This window comes from Protopterus annectens, chromosome 11.part0 (assembly GCF_019279795.1).
Source record: "Protopterus annectens isolate FY-2018-M chromosome 11.part0, PAN1.0, whole genome shotgun sequence".
NCBI classification, from domain to species: Eukaryota; Metazoa; Chordata; order Ceratodontiformes; family Protopteridae; genus Protopterus; species Protopterus annectens.
The window spans coordinates 1,211,342,676-1,211,361,123 of record NC_056745.1 but is presented as its reverse complement, the minus strand read 5'-3'; the positions used below and the strand labels follow the sequence as shown (position 1 = coordinate 1,211,361,123).

Here is an 18,448-nt window from a genome sequence, read left to right as displayed (position 1 = left end):
CATACATATATAGTCATTGGCAATCCACATCTGCTCAAGAAGTGTCACCTAATTCCATCTTATTTCATTCTCTAATACCTCATTGTGTTACATTAATTGTGTATTTACACATAAATATGTAACTGTTATATCTTTTTACTATAATCATTATTAAGCCATTTTCTCTCTTTCTGTATATATATATATATATATATATACATATATATATATATATATATATTTATTTTTTTTTTTTTCCTGTATGAAGCTTTTCTTCCCAGGCTGTCACAAAAAAGCATCAGTTTTTGCCCAGTCAGACTGAAACAGTAAACACGGGTAAAATAAACAAACAAATAAGACAAGCAGATGGGTGCAACACTGAAATTAATATGACTGCTCCATACTATAAATAAAAGGAATTAGCCTGGAAGAGAGAACTCCTCTTTGGTTACTCTAATATGTCCATGTCTTAATATGTCCATCATCCACCATGCCTATCAGGTCAATAATGACTCAATTTAAGGGAAAGAGAAAAGGAAACAAGGATGATGGGAAGTGTTGTCATCCAGAATGCAGTCACACACAGGTCCAGAATAAGGCTAAAGGCCTAGTCTTATTTGGGGCACATATTTCCTAGAGAAGAAGCTTGACATTGCTGAAGAAATGGGATAAAGTCAACATCACACTTCAGCACAACAAATTAAAAATGACCAATCATCGGTAAGAAGACCAAAGGGGCAAGAAATGCCTCTGTAAATGACCCAAAAGGACTACCAGAAGCTGACAGACACAACACAGGATTCAATGATCACTTTTTAAACTGGGATGAGGCAGGATCGGTTGAATATCCCTTTTTTAAAACGTGAAGGATAGCAAAGAAGACAGGACTCCTGAAGACTGAATTCCCACATAAACAATGGGAGGATGTGAATCTAGTTTTAATCGTATCTCAAGGAGGGAGCTGCCTTTATATAGCAGACTGATAAGACAAAGAATAAAATGTGCATTTTGATATGTGAAGGGACCTTTGTTGTCCAGTCAACATATACATATCCAAGGATCTCATACATCTTCCCTGCATTATGTATGACACTGAGCAATTTGCAAGAGTTGAGGTTCTAATTCCTCACACTGATCAAAACATGCTGCCTGTTTTTGATTTAAGTAGTGATTAAAAAAAGATGACTTCAGCACTTTGAAAAATTCATGGTACTTCCAAAGTATACCAGTGACAGAAAAAAGTGGAAAGAAGAAACAGTTATCCCTTTACATATTCTGATACCACACAAGTTCTGAACAGGGAAGGGATGTCCTCCTTCCATGGATGATGGTACAGGAAAACCAAAACAAAATTTAATTGTTTCAAGAGAACAAATTGTTAGTGTCTTAGAATGGTATAAAACAAGATTGTAAGGAAATATTCCCTTGAACTTTATAACTTCTTATAAGAATTAATCCTGGTGTGTGTTTCATACTCTGCCACTTCTGTTATAAAACTAGTTTTCTTACCAGTTTCTCACGGAGTTTAATCACTAAATCCACAATTTCCACCTCTGATTTGTCTTTGATCCAAGCTGCCAGATCCTAAAAAAGGCAAGAAAATAGATATTTTCATTATAACCTAAAAGAACACATCCACAATCAAGAGCATTACATTGCTTACCCCAGGACATACAGCAATTTTTGATAGCAGTGATACGAATTATTGTGAAAGTACAAATGTTTCACTACTCACCATATCAGATGACTTCAAGAATGGAGCTTGTTTTAGATAATATGAGAACTCAATTCCTGGGGTCTACACTTTCTGGCACATGGACCTCCATCCTACATGCCCATGAAATACTGTTTCCTGTTTAAGGTACATTTGTATCTTTTGTTCCTTGGTATAGGTGGCAAGCTTGCCTTGTCTCAACAAGACTGGGGGGGGGGGGGGGTTCGGTATCATTTCTACTCACCACAAGAGTGACCAATGATACATAATTACAGGGTCAATAAGCAACCATACTATTTATTAAGATGGCCATCAATGAAGAAGTAAGACAAAGTCACACGTCACCCCCACATTGAAACCATGGGGTAACCAAATGCACACTGCACTATACATTACATCCCTCAGCCTACATCAAACATGCAGTTCTTTTAGTAAATATATAGTAATATTTGAAATATAGAACTGCTGTGTTTTTAAAATGTGTCAGATCTCTCCATTTTTTTTTCTAAGAATGCCAGTTATTTTCAAAAGGTGTTGCCATAAATAAACTGTACTTCCTATAAAACTGTAAGGCTATGCAAACAAGAAGCTGCCATCTGAAATTTAAAGAAAAAAGGGAATACACAACCAAGGATTTAAGGACAGTATGCAACAACTGAGCAGCAGTTAGTCTTTGCCTTTTACACAGTGCAATGGTCTTTCTGGAACGACAGTTCATGTCTAGAATTCACTGCCTGTGAGTTTCTTATAAATGTTAAATGTTCTTTAAAAAGTAAGAGGCATAGAGACTGCAGAACTTCTGTAGCCAGTAGTAGTGAGACGACCATACAGCGGATAGCTAGTATTTGTCTAACTGCTATCTGTCAAAGCCTTTTATTTTGTGTTTTTTCTGCAAGCGTACATTTATTTGTATATTTAGTTTTCAAAGTGTTTTGCTTTATTTTATTTGTTTAATCTAAAAAGATTTCTTAATTCAATTTCAAAAGCACGTAGCCAGTGATTTTTTTTTTTTATTATTTTACACTTATTTTATTGACATTTGATTACCAGGAAAGTCCAACTGGATACAAAATACTTTAAAAACAATAATTTCACAGTCTTTAAAAATAATACAAAAATTATAGTTTAAATAATTATACCAAATTAGACATAATATGAAAACATTAATTAAGAATAGATACAAGTTACATGACAATGATTTAATAGAGAAGTTTTAGCCAGTTTATTTAACATTAAAGGTAAGTTAGTACAATACAAAGAGAAACTACAATACAAAGTGAGAGAAAAATCAGGTTTATGGTATATTTAGAGAGAAAGCCAGGGTAGAGAAACTGATAGAACTAAGGAAGTGGGAGAAGAAGAGAGCTTAAGAAGAGTTAAGCTAAGAATAAGTATTTGTTTACATTTAATGGTATAGTTTATCCTGGTGATGAGCAAGAACAGAGCCCGCTTTTGGCTAGGAAGTCTTTGAGAAAGGTTTTGAAAGATGTGAAGGGGGGTATTGACCTTATACAGATAAGGGGTTCCAGGCCTTAGCAACATGTTATCAGTATTGACAATCCACAGAGTATTTGGTAGGTTTGTGGACAGACAGGTGTTTATGGTCATTGGATTGTAATGACCGACTAGGAACACAATGTTATTTAGTACTGGACAAGCAGATGGATTCTAGATAATTTTAAAGGTGGTAAGAAGCAGTATATATGTTAGTTGTAGGGTGGGGAAATGGGTTAAGAAATTAAGTGGATACTGTGGTGAGTGAGATGAAGCAGTGATTCTGATCCAGATTACTTAGGTTTGAATAGCTGTCAGGATGGAGGAAGAGCTGAAGATGGGGAAGAGTGGTGACAAGGTAATGCCCGCTCACCTCTTTGATGGGAATGGCTGAGGGGACACGTTAGGGTGCATCTCAAGACACAAGACCTAGTGTTGATACCATGGTCATGACAAGAAGCAGCTGGTGCTGCAATACGAAGTGTATGGACAAATGAGGGACACAAATTCACAAAGGCAAGGGCATTTCCATTATGGTTCCTCTACATGTCCACCTAGTGCTCTGGAAGGAAGGTAGGGTTTAAAGGAAAAAGCTTATGGCATCATGTGCAATGGTATGGACAGGAAATGTTAATCCCCTCACCATCTCTTCCTATCCTCTGCACAAAGGTGGGCCATAAGTCTCACTAGTCTTATATGCAAAGCCATGGAAAGAATTATCATGCAAATAATCAATTATGATATAATAAACCTCCAGAAACTGGACCTACCCCAGTTTGGTTTCATCAACTGCAGGTCATGCCTACTCAACTGGTAGACTTCTTTGAGAAGGTCACCAAGGCAATGGATGAGGGCAAAATATTTTACACTGCATACCTTGACCTGGCCAATGCATTTGACATAATAGTCAACATGGGTATTGCTGACAAACTCAAGAGGTTAGGTACAAATCTGTATGTCACCCAGTGGATAGCCAACTGGCTCAGAGACAGGACCAAGGAAGTTAAAACTGGGAATTCCACCTCTACAAAGAGGCCTGTCACAAGTAGAGTTGCTCAGGGATGATTCCTTTGACCACTCCTTTTGGCATTTACTTCTCTGAAGTCAAGGCCAATGTCAATGGTCTCTGGCTGACTAAATTTGCAGATGATTGCAAATTAGGAGCTGTCATTGAATCCCACACTGATACAAATGTTCTCCAGGAAGGGCTGACACAGATAAACAACTGGTGTCAGAGCCATGAACTAAAAGTAAATTTCAAGAAATGCATAATAGTATCCTTTGGGAAGTCATCCACCCCTGGTAACTATCATATTGACAACACACCCCTTATAGTTGACCCAGTAGTCATGGACTTAGGAAAACACAGAGACAGTAATCCAGCCTTTGACCATCATGTGTCTAGAGTAGTAAGGAAATCATTCTATGCTGCGCAACTTATAAGCAAATGTATGGCATCAGGTCCAAGGAAGTCATTGTTCCACTGTATTCAGCATTCATCAGACCTATCATTGAGTACAGTGCCCCCTTTGGTATGTACCTAACAAAGCATATCCAACAACTAGAACTTCCATAGAGGTTCTTCACTAAAAGAATACACGGCTTAAGTAAAATGTCCTACATAGACTGCCTCAAGGCCCTATCCCTGTATTCTGTCTCCTACAGGCTGTTGAGGGGAGATCTAAGCATGGCATACAGGGCATTGTCAGACCCCACTCTGATGGACATCCTGCATATCCACAAAACAAACAGCACCAGAATTACCTGTTCTAAAGACTTAAACCTTGTCTGTGATATAAATAAGACCTGCTGGAGAGAAAGGTATGCATCTCGGAGACCACCCCATCTCTGGAACAAGCTCCCCATCCATGTGAAGCAGAGTTGCTTCCTAACCTAATTCAAGTGTAACTTGGACAATTGGATGGTGAACAGGAAATTCATCCCTGGCTTGGCACCTACGTCTCTAATGGACACAAGCAACCTGTAAACGGTTTACCTCTCGGGTCCCTGCTTGTAAATGTTTCTTCTCCCAAGCCCTTACTTACACTTGTCAGAGATTTGGGATGCATGGCTAGGATTAAAAAGGCCATTGTGGTTGTTAGCCTAGTAAACATCTATGCAATAAAACCATCATTCTTTTCATCAGAAAGGGGAGACGGCAGACCTTTGTGTGTATGGATAACAAACCAGACAATAATGCTCAGAGACTGGAAAGAAACTCACCAGCAGCTAATGGCCCAGCTGTCACAGAACCCAAAACAGCACTAAAAAGAAATATGTGTAGATATTTGCTTACAGGATGGAATTATATGTGTAGATATTTGCTTTCAGGATGGCATTACTTGTTTAATATGCACATAAAGTGGAATAAGGAGGGTTTCAGTGCGCATTTGCTAAAAAGAGGTTTTGACTAAAGCCTGTCGGACAAAGCCAGTAAACAAAAACAGTAGCAAAATAAATAAAATAATACTTTGCTTCAGTTGTCTTATAGTTGGTTCATTTAACAGTAAAGGAAAAGAAATGGGAATGGTATGTCTATTTAATATGAGTGGTGTAGCTGTCATTTAAGCTTTAAATGTGTTGAAAGACTGAACCTAGAATTAAATGCTTAGCAATACAAGGGGGTGATGAAAAGTTCTAAGCCCGATCAACTTTCTAAATTCTGAGCATTATTTTGCCTCTGTAGCTGAAAAGAGGTTTTTTTTATCTTGCAAAGTGCCAGTTTGCAAAATTCTAATGCTATATTTTGACATTGTTTCAGCTCACCGAGTGAAGCATGTTAACGAAAAGTGTGGAACTCTGACCGTCATGAATTCATATTCCTGCAGGAGAAAACTCCAAAGGAAGTCTATGAATGTATGATGCAAACGTTGAGTGACAAGCACCCTTCTTACTCAACTGTGAAAAAGTGGTGTGCAAACTTTCAGTGTGGAGATTTCGAGACTGAAAATACGGCACGGTCTGAGAGGCCCCAAACTGTGTCACCTCCTGAAATTGTTAACCATGCCTATGACCTGATTTTGGCAGACTGGCGAATATCGGCAAAAACAATTGCTGAGACAGTAAAGATATTCAGGGAACATGTTTTGTTTATAATCCATGAAGCTAGGTGTGCAGAATCTGTCAGCCAAGTGGGTGCCCAAATATTTGAATGCCGATGAGAAAAGAAGTCCAGTGGACAATTCCAAGTTGATTTTGTGGCATATTCATTGAACTGGTGCCAATTTTTTGGAATGACTAGTTACTGTTGATGAAACATGGTTACACCACTATGATCCTGGAAACAGCAGTCCATGCAATGGCATCACTCACGTTTACCAAGGCCAAAGAAACTCAAGACCCAAAAGTCAGCAGGAAAGGCCATGACCACAGTGTTTTGGGATAAGGAAGGTGTTGTAATGACTTTCCTCCAAGGATCCAAGCAGTTAATGCACAATACTACTGTAACTCGCTGCGCTGATTAAAGGAGGCATTGAAAGTAAAAAGGAGAGGAAAGCTGCAGAAAGGAGTTCCTTTTTTGCAAGAGAATGCACCTGTTCACAAGGCTGGCAAAAGGATGGATGTTTTGACGAAACTGGGGTTTGAGTGTATAGAACATCCACTAGATCTTGCTCCATGCATTTTCTGTTTCCAAATCTTAAAAAGAGTTTGAAAGGGTGGCAATTTCTGAGTGATTTGGAGGTGAGTGCAGCAGCAGAGCAGTGTTTCAGTACTTTTTTTGGCAGGGTTACAGAAACTTCAGACAAGATGTGCCAAGTGTGGAACTTCGGGGAGAATATGTTGAATTACTTGCAAGTTTCATGGCTCCACAACATTCTGTTCTTGGTTGTGCTTAGAACTTTTCGGTATCCCCTTGTATATGGGTTCCTGTGGATTGGAGTGGATTCAGCATATCCCTCTACACACGCGCACACACGCACACACACACACACACACACACACACACACACACACACACACACACACACACACACACACACACACACACACACACACACACACACACACACACACGCACACACAAATAATGCCAACTGGTGACAGGAAATTGAACTCTACTTAAAAACAATCTAGCTGACTGCCAGGAAAATGTAAGGATATGATAACTTGCATTGCTGTTATGTGCTCCCAGCTCTTTAAAATCTTCTTACTTGATAAAACAGAGGTGGACAAGAGGCATGTTTACATTACAGTAGCAAGTCACAAGATTTTCCTTCAATTGGACTGAGCACATTACCAAACTGTGCTGTGGGAGGGAAGACTGTATAGTTCTGCAAAGAATGTGAATAAAGCAAGTCCAAGAAGCATAACGTTTATATATAAATGTCCACAGAGCATTTTGAGATCACCATGGAAATTTTTGTCCAGCTCTAGCCAATCCTTTTGTGAATAGCAAACATTCTTGTCAATGTGTCAGCCTGCTATGCCTTCCCTGGAGCATGTGAGTGCCCCTACCATGCACGATGAAAGCTGCAATGCAAGATCACACTGTTTGGCAGAATCACGTACATATCCCTTGTGTCGTTTGTACTGCAAAATACAATACACATTTTTCAATGAGCTGAACAGTTCCCCTACCCCAGGAAAGGCAAGTTGGGTTGGCCACTCACTGCCACTCTCCCCTGTCACTTCTTCAGCACCTGGGTTACCAAATAATCAGGGGTTGGTTATCCCAAAGTCAGGGACTTATCCTTCTGGGTCAAAGACCAAGCTTCTTTGCATCTATATTACCTGATCGAACATTTAGGTTAGCGAATACCTAAACATCGACCTGGTAATATCGAAAAATTAAAACAGCGAACTGTGGATTTAATGATTAATGAATTCCGCTGGCCGCAAAAAAAAAAATTAAACCAAAATTAATGGAGGGGGGGACTTCTCCCCCCACACCCTCAATGTGGGGGGCTATGCCCCCCAACCCCTAACTAAATATGCCAACTCTGAGATTGATCTACAGTGGGGAAAGGGGCAAAATCCGCATAATGGCCAAGGGAATTCTTTCCCTGTATAAATCGGCTGTTCGCGGTTTTTTGCTTTCACTATTAGCAGATCGACATTTAGGTATTCGCTAACCTAAACATTCGATCAGGTTAATAGGAACCCACTTCCTTACCTATTTTCAAGAAGACACATTGTCAAGGGCTAGGCAGCTATCCTAATAAAAACACCCAGATGTTCAAAGGGTTCTATCTACGTATCTTTTCAGTGATCCAGTCAAATAAATGGATCAATCTGGAGTGTGGAAAATGTTGCCATGCTGCTGTCCATCTGCAAGACAACTGGTAAACAGGAAATACCAATCTCATCCATTTCATGTTTTCCAAAATATTTTCCTGGGATAGAAGCAAGAATAATAAACATGTAAATAACTATGTCTTTCGTGGACTCTCCATTTATTTTCATGATGTAAGGTGCATTCATCAGGCACCTCTTTGTCATGTATTTTTAAGGAAAATTTGTTTGGATACAAAGGTATAATGTAGAATGCATCATGCAAGTGATGAGTGAATGCATTATATCCTTGTTTGCAGCTTATTGCCTAATTACATCCTCACAAATTATACTATCCTGCCAGATCAGTAACAGCGTCAGTCATTAATACTGGGTGCTGACTCATTTCTTCAAATCCCCCTTCCAGAAGCTTTGTCTTAGGCCAACTGTTCATATAGTTTCCAGTGTTTCTGAGTATTTTCTTAGGTCCTTTTCTCTCTTTGTTCTTTAGCCATCTCCTTCTTTAAGGATGTCAAGTTCGCTGAGTAATTTTACCCCTGGCTTCTTCACAGCACTCCAGCAGACAGAAAAGGCAGGCATGCAGACATACACATGCATACATACATGCTCACACACACTTGTACCATGCACACCTTCCCTGTCTTACAACTCACCTCTGTCAAGGATGGGAGTTGCAGCTTCCTTTCTTTCTTTCTCTAATTTTTCTCTTTATTCCCTTCTTCCTGCAGTCTACATTCACTTCACTGTTCCCGTTTCCTTCTATGTTCCTTTTAATCATTCTTCTTACTTTTCACCATGTGATAGTGGTAACTATGCCTCCATGATACTTTCACCATGTGACAGTTATAAGCATGCATCAAGTTTACTTTTTATAGTGTGATGCTTCCATGTCACTTTTTACCACTTAACAGTTCTATGCATGCTCCCATGTTACTTTTTACCATGTAATAGTTATAACCATGCTCCCATGTTACATTTCAATATGTGACAGTTATAACCATGCTTCCATGTTGCTTTTTCTGTGTGATAGTTATAACCATGCTTGCAGTTTAATTTTCACCACGTGATAGTTATTAACATGCTTCCATGTTATTTTGCACCATGTAATAGTTCTAACTATACTGCTCATGCAGAAAATCACAATCTACAACTTCACATACTTTTGACGCATTTGACTAACCACCCTAATGAATGCCTTAAACCATGCAGAATCCACTCTAGTAGTTCCAATATTTTTCCTTTTAGGTCACATCATTGCCTTTTGATCATAATTACAATTCTCAGGATAGGCCACAGTACCTCAATCAACCTCACTGTCCATTTCTTCCACCAGGATCCACTCCTCTCCACTTTTCATAATTTTTCCTGCGATCATGATATGCAGGACCATTAATACAACAGCACCCTCAGACTCACTTTTAATGAGCAAGTTTAAGTAAGGACAAAAAGAAAAAACAACACTGATGTAATCTTGCTAAATAAAGTGACCATAGGAGACTTCCACCATGGGAAGCATCACAAGAACTCGCCTAAGTTTAACACTATTTTTACAAAGCAGCAGGTGATGAAGTATAGACAGCTCCTTGATAGCTTTTTGAGACCCTTACAAAGCTTGGGATAAAATCTTAAGATAACAAAGTACAAAAAGGAATTAAAACTAGATTTAACACTGTGCTCCTGACCACCTACAGTGTTGCTATAAAAATGTCTGCAGCACAGTAATATGCAAAAGTAGTATAGTACAAATTACTAACAGTAATTACTACAGGACTGGTACTACCTATATCATATAATCTGAATGACTCTGCTCAGATATTCAATATATACTTGTATTAACCATCACAGCCAATCCTTCACTGCACTTCTTCTAGATAACCCATTCCTCCTAGCTAGCTAAGAACATCACAAGTCACATTCCATGAGGCCTCCTTAGCAGTATTTAAAATCAACAAATAGATAATGATTAAATGATTAATGACATACTAAAACATACCCAAACTGTAAGGGTGATGTCTATGTAAAACACTCTCATATAAACATGTCAGCAGATACTTACAGCCTCACAGATCACTTCCAGGTGAAGAGTTTCCAGTTTCTGACTCATTTCCTTCAATCTCATACGGTACCAGCCATCAAAATTAGCAGACCTGAAGAATCGTCTAAAATGATTCAGAAAAGCACAAGTCAGTAAACTCTGCCAAAATCATCAAAATCTTGAAATATAATACTGAATGATGTCAGGCTTAGGTTCATAGGTAGGTAATAGGCTATCGGCCCTTGGGCCTATATAAGCCTTGCCAAAAAGGTTCCCTGGCTTTCATCACCCAAGAAAATTTTCTTTTACCGAGAAACATTCACCGGTTCAGCAGTTCTTATGAACTAATGGCCTTGAAGAAGTTGGACTGCCATAATATTTATTCATTCTTTCTTTGCTGACCCAGTTTATTTTATTTAATTATTTATTTTGTATTTACTTACACTATGTTGTCCACATTAGTCCCACTATGCCAATGGTCTCTTTTCATGGGAGACCCAAGGTGATATTCATCTGACTAGGGAAAACATGGGCAGGATATGAGGGTACTTTTCCTACTCTTTTTGATGTGTCATGGGATCTCTTTACATCCAACTGAGTTACCAACAACTCAGGCAGATTGGGACTTGGTTTAACATCTCATCCAATAAGACTGCACATTCAGACCCCCCCCCCCCCCATGGTGAACTGCAGTGTCAATATTGGAAAATTAATCCAACTACCTGTTGTGTTAATATAGTTCAGGGTTGTGTGGGAACCAGAATCAATCCTGGTACTCAAGGGTGCAAAGCAGTGAGATTAATCATCAAAGGGGTCGCAATCCATTGCAGGATGTGCACACTAGTACTCACACACTCAAACACATACTCACACACACGCACACGGACACTCTTGTGTATGTCAGTTCACCTACTGCATGTATTTGAGATGTGGGAGAAAACTGAAGCACCTAGCAAAAGCCCATGGGGACACAGGGAGGATGTGCCAGCTCTGCATAGCCTGTATCCCAGCTGAGAATCAAACTCTGGATAACCCAGTACTTTGACATAGCAAGGCTAACTGCTGCACCACTGTGCCACTCTTGATTGCCACAACCTAATGTTGATATTTCCATTTGCATGTCTGTATGTGTGTGTGTGTGTGTGTGTGTGTGTGTGTGTGTGTGTGTGTGTGTGTATATATATATATATATATATATATATATATATATACACATATATATATATATATATATATATATATATACACATATATATATATATATATATATATATATAAATATATATATATATATATATATATATATATATATATATATATACACCCGCCCACCCGCCACACACCTGCGTATATATACATTGAAGCATAACCTTCCATTCAAAATGCGCATTGTTGACCCAACAATGACTGACACCTAATGGCTGACCAAGACAAATATCAATCCACAAAGGATCAAAAAAATTAGATTACATTATAGTGGAGAAAGGGCATATTCATCAGTCCACACTATACAGTGATCTCATAGTGAAAAAGACAGCAATTTTTGATCAACTGTACCAGCTTCTTCACTTATCAATGAAAAAACATATTTATGAAAGGTATGTGTGTAAAGATATGTAAGTTTAAATATAAATATGCAAAGTTTGAAATCTCAAACATCCCAAATATCAACCGCTGTTTGTCAACATGCTTTAGTTAATAGGTGTATGCGATCGCCAATCCTTGGGGAAGGGAAATATGCCCTTTCCCTGGGATTGTGCAGTCATGAAATTGGAATAAATAATTAGCAGGGGTTGTGGGGGGGGGGGGGCTACGGGGGCCTTACCCACTACAAAAAAATTTTTTTTTGGTTTTCATGATCCATGTTTAATCCTCAGTGCATGTGCAGCAGCCTGTCAATGTTTTGTTGTCAACATCAACGTGTCAAAGTTACAGTCGCCAACATTTAGGTTATTTCAATCTAGACTGATTTCTACTGAGAGCAAGAAGAAGGTTCATCATGTAGAAGAAGGTGAAATTAAGAAAATTAACTGCGGTAGTGGGCAAAAGACAACTGCTAGGGACTGGAAGGGTGAGGTGGGTAAGCCTGGTAGTGAGACTGACATTATGTCAGTTCTGTATTAACTCGAGTGTCACATGCAGGGATCTGGGTTTTAGATCTGCACCACAGACACCAAATAATATCTGACAAGTGGGCATATAAATTTTGCCTACTGCCACCAAGTAATAAGTGGTGGTCAGGGGTGATGGTCTCCTGATCTGCACCACTGACCATCAAGTAATACAACAAAAGCAAATAGTATTAACAGCATTAGAGAAACGTGCTCTGCTTCCTCAAGTTATAACCAACAGCCGTTGCACCCAAATGAGCTTTAAACCGTATAGCTGTTAACAAGAGTTACAAGCACTATCTCCTCAGAGTTTTAGCCACCTCAGATTTAGTGCTGTGCTTCTCACTGCAAACTAATCAATTTTAACCAAAAACTGAACAAGAGTACTTTGCATGTAAACACACATACACACACAAAACTTTTCCAGTACTAAGACTGCAGCAACCAACAAGCCCAAAAGCACAGAATGGTTTGAATTAGTCTACCAAAGCCAAAACTTCCTGGACCTCTTTGTGGACAGAAAAGCTTGCATGCAAGTGTGTCCAGTTCTGTCACGACAAAGGCAAGCATCTCAGAGGGGTTAAGATAGGGCTTCTTTTAGTTTATAGAAACTCCAGGATCTACAATAATGGAAGCACCCTAGCCAGTGACACTGCCATGAAGGCCCTTTAAAAGGCCATGTCAAATATGGGAATATCCAGAAATCCAGTACCTAACTACTATGACTAGAATGTTTGTAAATATTCTTGATAAAAGAGACCAAACTCTAGTACTCTGTACTGTAAGGTGATGCATCCTAGAGAAAGGTGAAAAACCTTCTGTAAGGGTCTCAGATACTGACTTACTGGAATACACCCATAATGTTCGGAGACACCAGGGACCCTGTGGCAGCAGGTACACACCCCCTTAATGAATCTCCATCTGTACCTTTCACTTATTAAAATCTCTGAGGTCAGACTTCTAAGATGGCAGCACACTTATCAGCAAGTTAATTTCAGCTCTCCCAGTGTGAAAAAAAGAAACTGAGAAATAATGACTAGTAATTCTGCCAGTTTTGATAAAATTCAGTTGCTGGCTAGTGAGTACACTACCTGGTTGCCAGCAAAGAAGAAACTTAGAGAGCCTGAAGGAAAATCAAATTGAAAAGATGACTAGAAAACACTGACTGGGAAGACTCCTTCATCTGGTCGACAAAAAGTATTTCAAGCTCCAGCTTTTTTTAAAACAGGAAACATCTTTATTGAATTATCACGTATGGCACAGGCCATGTTACAACTATATAAATGACAATAAACCACAGTGACACAATCTCAGTTGCAAACATTACACCTTCCAAATAGTGCCAGCACAACTGTAGCTGCAGACATTATACATCACTTTTAACATATTCAATCATTGTTAGTCAACCATTACATAACTCATTCAAATCCTGCCTTCTTTTAAACCTAATTCCTCCTCTGCATGTACTAATCCCACAGTTTTCATTTTTTCCCTATTTAATTTGTTCCTACCCTTTAATAAAGATCCCAGTTCCATTTTTTTCTCTGTTAGTATCTTCACTACTTCTAGTAAAGTCGGTTTAGACTTTGAGTTCCATTTTCTAGTAACTGCTTTTTTGGCAGCCATCATAATTAGACTTAAGGCCTTACTGTGTCTAGGCAATTCCAATTCTGTATCATAGCTCAAAAAAATAAATTCCTAGTTACTCCAATTTGCTCACCCAGTATCTCTGACATACTAATCTAAAGGGAATTTTAAAATCTGCCAACTCATTAAAATCCCAGAAAATATGCTCCCAGCCCCATCACACCTCCAATATTTGCTGTCTACCTTAGGAAAAATTCTTTGAAGTCTGCTTGGGGTATAGCAATATCCGTGTAAGCACTTTCAGGCAAAGATCCTAAATCTTTCAGATTTTGTTGTATATTTAGGAAACATACATATATCCCCCTTGTTTCTTTATGAATTATTTTATTTTTATTTATTTATTTAACATCTGTTTAATGGGAAAGTCCGACTTGGAACAAAGCCAATTTTCAGTGGTGGCCTGGGGAGAAACACTACAAATGCATGTCTTTGTAACGTGGGAGGAAATCGGAGCACCCAGAGGAAACCCACAGGAATGCAGGGAGTTCATGCAGACTCCGCACAAAAGGCACCCCAAGTGAGAATCAAATCAGAGAACTTCTTGCTGTGAGGTGACAATGCTACCTCTGCACCACTGTGACGTCCAATTGCTTATCAATTCTCTCTTCCTAATCCTTCCTAAACTCCTAAGATTCATTCTTATAGTTATCGTGCAATATTTGATATGCTCTACTAATTATTCCTTTCTTAATGGCATCTTCTGTTCTAGATTATACTAAAAACTCTACCAGTGCTGGTCTTTCATTTAGGACCCTGCTATTTCTTTCTCTTTGGCTATACTCTGATATTAAACCTTGATATGTAAGGCAAACTCCAACCAACCAGCAGTACAAATAAGTTCTTGGCATCTTCCCATTCTACTACCTTACACACTCTAGTTATTTGTTCCCAATACCTTGGTCCCTTTGCCAGTTTCCTCAAATATATTCCTGCCCCCTTTTGCATACTGTCTGTACTCCCAATTGCAGTCATCCCTATCGGCAGAATATCTTTTCTCCATTCCAGTGTTGGCTTAGTTCTTAGAAGACTTTCTGCTACTTTATGAATATAATATTCTGTATGATTATTGTTGTTCTCCTTAAAGGTCTACATCCAAAATCCCAGTCTCTCCCTGTTATTTCAGGTTCTCCCCTGTTTCATCATTATCTATTTCTACTTTCAGTTATAGTTTTCTGCTTGTGCTATGTATAGGAGCCTTAAGTGTGTTGCTCTAAAATACCTCTTCAACAAGGTAATTCCAACCCGCCCGCCCAGTTCTAGTGGAAGAATAAGCTTATCCCACTTGACTCTTGCCATCTTCCCCTCTCGGATAAAATCTTTCAGCTTTTTATTGATTGCTATACACAACATCACCTCTGGTTGATAAAAATATGCCTGTCAATATACAAGACTAAAGGGACTAAAAACATTTTAACTGCTTGTATCTTACTATCGATATTCATACAACAGAGCTTCCATTTTCTTAGTTTTTGTACTATCTTTTGTTCAGTCTCTTCCCACATATCCTCAGCTGCCATACCAGTATAATTTTTAATCCACACTCCTAAATACTTAATTTTTATCATATCTCTGGATACTGCTGAACCAATTCGTATGTGGGTACATAATTTAAAGCTATTGCTTTTGTTTTAGCTTCATTAATTTTGTATCCTGAAAAGGTTTGAGACTGTCTCAATATGTTCTACAGCAGCTGTAATGTCTCTCTCTGGTTTTGTCAGATATAAAATAATGTTATCTGCAAATAGAGACATCTTTTCTCGACTACCATGCCAATCATATCCTTGAATTTTTGAGTCCCTTATTTTCTTTGCCAATGATTGTAAATATAATGCAAATAAAGCGGAGAGAGAGGACACCCTGCCTGGTTCCTCTGTACAAGCAGAGATTATCATGGAAGACCCCACCTGCTTTAATTTTCACCTCCGATACTTCATATATCCTCCTAACCGACATTATAATTTTATCAGGGAATGTAAATGCTTGCATTGCTCTGCTCATAAAATCCCAGCTTACTGTGTCAAATGCTTTCTCTGCATCAAGACCCACCAGCATCAGTGGTATTTTCTTACATTCTGCTTCCCTCTGGATCATCACTTTTCTCTTTATGTTGTCAAATGTTTGCCTCCCACCCACAAAACCACAGTGATCCATATCTATCAATTTTGGCATCACTTTTGCCATTCTTTTAGCCATTATAGACATAAACACATTATAATCATGATTTAGTATTGAAATGGGCCTGTATGAAGCTGGATCTGATGGATCTTTACCCTCTTTAGATAGTACAGCTACTTCTGCTTTCTTGCAGGATGTTGGTACTTTCCTCTTCTTAAATTACTGTTAAACAAAACCTTCCAGCTCTTCATCATTTTTCCTTCCTAGATTCCAAACTTCCACAGGAATACCATCTGTAGATTTGTTATACATCAGCATTTTTACCTCATCTCTTCCTATCCCGTTAGAGACTGAGCCTCCCCTCCCCTCTAGCCTTGGCATATTTAATTCTTCCATAAACATTTCCATTTCTACTTTTTCTTGACTTCCATATTTCTCTGCTTGATACAGACTGTCATAGAATTTCCGAAATATTTCTAATACTTCTGAAGGATCCCTTGTTAGCGTCCTTGTTATAGGCTCCCTAAGCTCGGTAACAGCCCTTTCTACTTTCTGTTACCTGAATTGTTGTGCTAAAAGTTTTTGTGTTCTAGAGTTATTATCAAAAACAGTTGCTTAACAGCAATCTTTCTAAACTCATGTATATTATCGAGGTAATCCCTTATTTTCTGTTTAGTATTCTGTAGTTGCTCTTCTTCTTGTTCTGTGAGACTCCCCATATTTTGCAACACTTTAATATTTGTCAGTCTCCCTAAATAATTCTTGTTACTTCATAACCATATCTCACTTTCTTTTATTTCCATCCTGTTTTTAAATTCCACTTTCATTTTATAACACTCCCTAGCTATAATTTCAGAAGTTGTTTCTATCTTCTCTAATAGCTCCTGAATAATTTCCAATACCCATTCCTTAAATTCCTCTCTTTTCAACAAATAGGTGGGAAAATGCCAGTCTCTCATTTTTATTTCATTACCTTGGGGGTTTATTTTAGTTATTATTGGTGCATGATCTGAAACAGTTATTGGCTGTGTTTCAAGACCTTTAATTAAATGCACATGTTCTTGTGAAATGTAAATTCTGTCTAGCCTAGCCCAGTTTTTGTATCTTGGGGAATAATATGTAAATTAACTTAGAATTCCTAGTACTGAATTCACATCTTCCATGCCAAATACTTTCATAAATTTCTTTAAAAATCTACCCTCCTTTGTAGGCCTCCCATGCACATCTTCACTTTTGCAAATCAAATTCCAGTCCTCACCTATAAGTAATATTCCTTGCTGAAAGTTTATTATCTCTCCCAAAATTTTCTTTAGTGCTATTATAGCAGTTTTCAGTGGAATATAAATATGCCAGTGTAATGCTACTCCCCTGTCAGGAGCATCTTAGTACTACACATCTACTGTTATTGTCTTTTATTTTCTCTTCTATTACTATTGGAGCTCCACTTGCAATTAATATAAAGTATTTCTCAATTCCTGTGCCCAGGTATTCTGCTGAATAACCTTCCTGAAAACTTTTCTTTATCAAATTCACATGTTCAGTTCTTTCCAAGAGTGTCTAATGCAGCATAGCTATTTGCACTCTACATTTTCTAATATTGTTCATTACTCTTTCATTTTTGAATTTATCTGTGACACCATTAATGTTTAAAGATATTATAGAAAGAATTATATTCTTGAGGGATTATTATTCCTACATTTTATGTATAATAACTTTTTCTTAAGAGTCTAGTTCCAGCTTTTGTGTTACATGCATGCACTGTTTGGCTTGTTAAATTTTTATACAACTGTGTCGTCATCTCCATTTGAGCCTATGTCATATTTTGCAGAACATTTTATTTTACTGAAAACTCTCAAATAAAACTACACACACAATACCCCTAAAACCTACTAACACACAAAACTATGTACATCTTCAAATACTGAAGTTTTACCCCTTAATAGGAACAAAAGTTCCAAACAGAAAGCCACACAAATAAACTTGAACTAATCTAAAATAAAGATTATCCATGCTAAGATGCAAGGTAGAGCCTGTGATTCTATTAAGTATAGTCTGGTTTTGCCTTATCTTTATAGCTCTCCCAGCTGGGAAAAAAACTTGAATGCTTTCTGGAAACATTTT

The 18,448-nt window shown here is 38.1% G+C and overlaps 1 protein-coding gene across 1 annotated transcript in view; it reads right to left on the bottom strand.

The window, feature by feature from the left end:
• The window catches only part of DENND6B (DENN domain containing 6B), a 1,114,433-nt gene that overhangs the window by 31,685 nt on the left and 1,064,300 nt on the right, over positions 1 to 18,448 (bottom strand). Inside the window, exons 18-19 of the mRNA XM_044088568.1 lie at positions 10,476 to 10,578; positions 1,489 to 1,563 (exon numbers count right to left, since the gene is read on the bottom strand). Coding sequence (XP_043944503.1) covers positions 1,489 to 1,563; positions 10,476 to 10,578 — 178 coding nt within the window. The remainder of the gene's footprint in view (positions 1 to 1,488; positions 1,564 to 10,475; positions 10,579 to 18,448) is intronic.